General features: G+C 34.8%; 1 protein-coding gene across 1 annotated transcript; it reads left to right on the top strand.

The window, feature by feature from the left end:
* The first annotated feature begins 1,416 nt into the window (after window positions 1–1,416).
* Window positions 1,417–5,143, top strand: LOC103340030 (PQ-loop repeat family protein / transmembrane family protein). The gene is made up of 12 exons (XM_008243394.3): window positions 1,417–1,787; window positions 1,933–1,975; window positions 2,183–2,209; window positions 2,698–2,796; window positions 2,945–3,051; window positions 3,203–3,374; window positions 3,732–3,836; window positions 3,923–4,018; window positions 4,258–4,278; window positions 4,385–4,443; window positions 4,556–4,646; window positions 4,749–5,143. The coding sequence occupies exons 1-12, from the start codon at window positions 1,564–1,566 to the stop codon at window positions 4,851–4,853; spliced, it is 1,149 nt and encodes a 382-aa protein (XP_008241616.2). The 5' UTR covers window positions 1,417–1,563; the 3' UTR covers window positions 4,854–5,143.
* The last annotated feature ends 666 nt before the right edge of the window (window positions 5,144–5,809 follow it).

Raw genomic sequence — 5,809 nt, 5'->3', positions numbered from 1 at the left:
GATACCACGATACGAATGGGTGCAACGACAAGATCACAGCTTGGCTTAATAAATAAAACCCGAGCATGAATATTAGATTCCTATTGCATGACTTCATCTTTAAAGCATATTAGATTAAAGAAGAAAACAAATAATATATGAATCTTGGATCATGCAATAGCACCCAATTTGTAATCAGATGTTTCCATGCAAGAGGGGAAATAAAAAAAGAAGAGAGAGAGAGATGAAGGAAAAGAAAAGAAGGTAGAAATAAAACAATCATTTTCATTGTTGTTTTACCCAAATGCTAGCCATGTGCACTTAATCTATTTCGTTTTTGTCCATGTATTAACATAAAAAATAACAAAATTGATGGTATAACCATTTGTTCTAATGAAAATAAAGTTAAAGGACCATTAAAATAATTTTGGAAATTGAAAGACTAAAATATAAATTGGGTCAAAATTTAAAAACTATGAAACCTAAAAACCTAAAAATATATATTAGTAGAGACCCGTAAGCGGTGAAACGAAAAAGAGAAAACAAAATATAAATATCAAGTGATCCTTTATTTAAGAATGTTGACATGTTCATGACATCTTTGTCCCCATCTGCATTATTAAACTTTATTAGTATTGAGTTATGCTGAACCCCAAAATCATGTCGGCTACATAGCTAGCAATGCAAGCATGAGGGAAGGCATATGCATGAAAAAGATTCGCATTGATCAAGTTGGTCATCCATTGAGCTTAATCCAAATTACTAAAGATAATGTAAGAGACTTGTAAATTAATTGGTTAATAGTATTTATCTATATTCACTCGAGATCCTAAGTTTGATTTCTTCTTTTTATTAAAAATAACTCGACTCATGAGATTGTATGAAGATAGCGTGACTCAAAGATTCTTAATTTCTTTGGGGAAAAAAATTATAATTGCTCCATAGAGAAACAAAATTAAGGAGTTGAATATATGACTTCCCTAATTAAATCCCTAATATTATTCTTGTTATTGAAACTTTTAGATTATTGTTAGTTAGAAACACAAGGAAAAAGTCATTGATTTACATATGAAGACGGTTTTCAGAAAGCAATATTACTAAATGTTCTTGTCCATTTGAAGCATGCACTTAAAAAGAAGGGAAGCGCTTGGGATCATCTAGAAACACTTTCTCAGTGTGAACTTTTTCAGTATACTTTCTTCTTATTTATTAATATTAATTGTTGCTAGGAGATGAAAAAAGCATCATGGTGAAGAATATGCTTCCCACACATTGCCCTCCACGTGTAGATAAATACGTTTTCTTTTTTCCTTGAACAAACAGACACAGAAACTTCTGAGAGATACTAGGCGTACCACATGTTTAGCTTTGGCCCGTTTACAATATTTACAAGTCGACCCAAGAAAAGACAAGAATAGAGACATACTCTAGGCCTATATGATTCAGTACTTCTGTGTTTTTGTGTCATTTTACTTCTCTACTCTCTCCCTCTCTCTCTCTCTCTGCGCTCTTCCTAACAACCACCTTCAGAAGCTGAAAGACCACGAACAAAACTCAACAGCCAGGTAGAGGTAGAGAGAGAGAATGCCACTCTCTTACTGTGTAGCAGAGAACAAACCCTGTGATCGTTGGGTGGAGAAATATTTCAAGGATTGCCTTTGCAATCTCAACGATGACATCTCCTTTGCTTTCGGGCTGGTCAGCTTAGTCTGTTGGGGAGTCGCTGAAATCCCTCAAATCATCACCAACTTTCACACCAAGTCCAGCCATGGAGTCTCTCTTGCTTTCCTTCTCACTTGGGTTGCCGGGTTCGTTTCCCTTACCAACTAGCTCTTCCTTTAGTAGTATTTCTCTTCTCGTTGTTGAAAGATAACCCAATTTCGAATCTCTCCTTTAGTAACTTTTTTATTTATTTATCTTTCTTGTTGTTCTGTGTCTTTTGGGTTCATGTAGGGATGTGTTTAATCTGATGGGTTGTCTTCTGGAACCAGCAACGGTGAGTTAAGCCATACTGCCATAGTTTCTTTGTTCGTTAGCCCGGTGGTCCAGAGAACCATCAGAGTGTGTGGTTGGCTCTGGTTAAACCACTATCTTTATATTTCTATGATCATGGCTGGTCTCCATCTTTATATATTGTCAGAATTTTTCTTTTTTTAGGGCCAACTTTCTCAGTGTTCTAATCTTATGCCATTTTTGGATGCAGTTGCCCACCCAGTTGTACACAGCTCTGGTAATTGCACCTTTCTAATTTTGGGTTATGTTTCTATGTTGCACCAAAATGGATTAAATTATTAAACACTAGCTAGTTCTCTTTGTAATATTGCATCCTGTTACAAGAAATGATAGCACTACAATATATGACACTTTAAATCTACTCCTACTACAGGAGTAACTATAGTTTAGTACGGTTACATGTTATAATTTGTTCATGCGTTATAATATGAGTGGATGACGTGGTTAATATTTCTCCTTTTTAGAAAATAACATTAACAAATATCCATTTATACTATAACGTGTGGACAATGGGACCTATATTTGTTTTGTTTGGTAACTCTGTCCATAATCTGCCCGTCAATTAGGGGAGTGACTAGGCATGAAGGTAGGGTCATTAATTAATCAATTTAATTTTGTGATTAATTAATCACTTTGGTTACTTTAATTTTATGATTAATTTATCATATGCAACACTTTTTTGGTCCTTGTTGTTTATATAAACAGCTCTACACAACAAGCACTATTGTATTAGTGTTGCAGAGCGTGTACTATGACTACATCTATACATGGTGTAAATGTGGAAAAGTCACAGCTACCCAAGAGGTACAAACTTTCATTTTCTTCGATCTATGAATTATTTAGAGAATAATTAATTGTTATTATATGTGTAATTAAGAGTAAACTATTGCTAGATAATACGTGAGGCTAATTAGTGATCAATTTAATGTATGTTTTACCCCAACTTGTATAGGTTGATGAAGAGAATAAGAGACCATTGAATCCAAAGTTGGCTGATTCAGGCATTCCAATACCAAGTGCTTCACCCAAACCCACTCCACGAAAAGAGTTCTACTATACGTACGTACTCCTTCTCCTACAAACTGCTACGTAGTTTTTTTTTTTTTTTGGGGTACCATTATAGCAAGATGTAATTTTCATATTAATTTCTTATGACAAATCATCTTAACTTGGTCATGATGATAAAACGAGTTCTCGTTAATTTTCACAGGTCAGCAAGATCGTTGGCGGGCAGTGGTACGCCACCGTTTCGGACCTACATGAGGGCAGCTAAAAGTGGTCCTTCTACAATGGCACTATATAGTGACTCATCTTCTGAGGACGAGTCAGCTCCAGTTACATCCAAGACATCTGTTACCCAGCCTAGGCCAATCCCAAGATCGGTAAGCCATAACAACTACCAAACCTTGATCACTATCTACTTTAACAATTGTTCTAATTAAGGTTTGGAATATGTGCAACATCAGTCCACCCTTAAATTCTACCTCTTTCTTTGTCATATACCGTTAATTTTATAATGAATGGAGAATTCAACCTTTTACTTTGTCATATCCCGCTAATTTTATAATGAATAGAGAACTGTCATATTGTGTGTCATATCATTTAGTAACGAAAAGTTAAGAGAATAAGGATTCTTGTAATATATATACTATTTATTTTCAAAATCATATGTAATTAATAACTAATCAAAAGTGTTTCCTTTACTAAGTCCTTTTATAATTTTCACCGTGCAATTCCAGGTAGCTGGTTATGGAACATTTCTGGCGACATCGCTTAACCTGCCATCACAAACAAAGGCTTTGACACAAGTATACATAGGAATTACCGGGAGGAAACTCTTGCAGGTTTGATTGGTGACTAATTAATCACATATATGTATATTAATTAAAGTACTAATTAGGGTTAATACTAGGGTACCCCATATATGCAGGAACACTCAATGGAGCATAGTGCCTTTGGGCAATGGTTGGGGTGGCTAATGGCTGCTATATACATGGGCGGTCGACTCCCTCAGATTTGGTTAAATGTATGTACCTACTTGTTTTGTTTATATCCTCTTATTATAATTTAGGATAATTTATACCATTGTTAGATAAAATCTTCTTTGATTCGTAGCCGTCAAATCATCAGATAGGAAGAAATAACATATTAGTATATTTTAATCAGTCATATCTCTGTCACTTTCAAAGTTTAATTTATAATTCCCTGTTTACGATTTCGTTTGGAGGTTTCTAACTTAGTTACTGTGTGATTTTCATTGGCCAGATTAAAAGAGGAACTGTGGAGGTAATGATTTTATCCCTTGCTTTGCTTTCAAATCATATAATATATTTAGTGTATAATAATCTGGACTTGTAACAGAATTTTATAACCTTTACTTTTATACATGCAGGGTTTGAATCCTCTAATGTTCGTCTTTGCACTCGTCGCAAACGTCACTTATGTCGGAAGGTTACAAAAATCTCTATACTTCACCGTCTTTCGATCTATTTGTGCTGTCGAATGCTTGTCTAGCTTGATCCAATTTTCTCAGGCTTCTTATTAACTTGTTTGAATATTGCAGCATAGTTGTAAGAACCACAGAATGGGACAGCATCAAAGCCAACATGCCATGGTTGCTCGATGCGGTAGTTTGCGTGGGACTCGACTTATTTGTATCCTTTTTCTTACTAGGTTTACCGATCACTTTGTGTGAGGTTGTCATCAATAATATGACCCAAGGCTTTACTGTGACGCCTTAACAAACATAACAACAGATAATATTGCAGTACGTATATTACAAATATTTGAGGAAGAGGACCACGAGAGGTGGAGAAAACTACACATACTACAAGGAAGCAAACAAAGCTGTGGTTTCTTGAATGCGCATTGCAAGGATGCATGTATGCTGCTGCAAAATCAAAATCTAGGGACCCCAATGTTGACCTTGTGCATCTCCTTTTGCTAATATTAATGCTCGGCTTTGCTGGTCCTGTTCGAGTCGAATGATCATAATTTGTATTTCAACTGTTTTTAGATTCTTTTTTTTTTTTTTTTATTTTTATGAACTCATGAGTTAGGTATAGTGAGAAGTACCGAGAGCCATTAGTCAATGTCAAGGCGTGGATTAATAGTACAAGATTATATATATGTGGCTGTGGTCTTAGATTGATGATTGCTCTGTTTCTTTCCCGTGGAAAATCCATTTTCTTCACCTTTTTTTCTTCTTTTTCCGAGGTGATCTTATAAGAGATTTGACAAAGGGAAAGCAATAGTAGTTCTAAAATGTTTGGTGGGTGCTACCAATGGAAGTCTGTGTTTGTGCTGGTTCAACTTTATATCCTATTATCCGGAAAAGATCAACTTTATATCCGATTTTGGTTTTGTCCATTCGGATAGTTGGAATTTGATTAGGCAGATGTACATTAATTTCTCTGGTGTAATCTTGTATGTATTGGAAAGACAATTGAACCTCTTATCATGCGCTTGGTGATTAGACCCATTACGCACGTTGGAGCTTTACCGTAAAACTATACTAAATTCGATGATACGAGTGAATTTTATTAATAAATATAAAAAATAAAAATACACGTGTACAAAATAACACTATATTTCTAAAATGTAACCCACAAAACCATCAAATTCAACAAAATTCTTAAAATCAAGGCCCTAATTTAAACTCTAGAATATTCAATTTCAAATTAAAACTAAAATTAAAGATGCATACGTGTATTTAGGAGAAACCCAAGAGGAGGGAATAAGAGAATAGAGAGAATCTCTATACATAAAGATAAAGGTAGAGAATGGTAAAACATTCAAAATACCAGAAAATGCTATT

This window comes from Prunus mume, linkage group LG8 (assembly GCF_029339155.1).
Source record: "Prunus mume cultivar Tortuosa linkage group LG8, ASM2933915v1, whole genome shotgun sequence".
Lineage (NCBI taxonomy): Eukaryota > Viridiplantae > Streptophyta > Magnoliopsida > Rosales > Rosaceae > Prunus > Prunus mume.
The sequence above is the reverse complement of the archived record's forward strand: the minus strand, read 5'-3'. Positions and strand labels throughout refer to the sequence as shown.

Bases quoted from the DNA above. Each gene is read 5' to 3' on its own strand.
- LOC103340030 (XM_008243394.3), top strand. From the start codon at position 1,564: ATGCCACTCTCTTACTGTGTAGCAGAGAACAAACCCTGTGATCGTTGG. The intron at 3,837-3,922 runs GTTTGATTGGTG...CCATATATGCAG, and splicing joins CCGGGAGGAAACTCTTGCAG to GAACACTCAATGGAGCATAG. The intron at 4,279-4,384 runs GTAATGATTTTA...TTATACATGCAG, and splicing joins TTAAAAGAGGAACTGTGGAG to GGTTTGAATCCTCTAATGTT.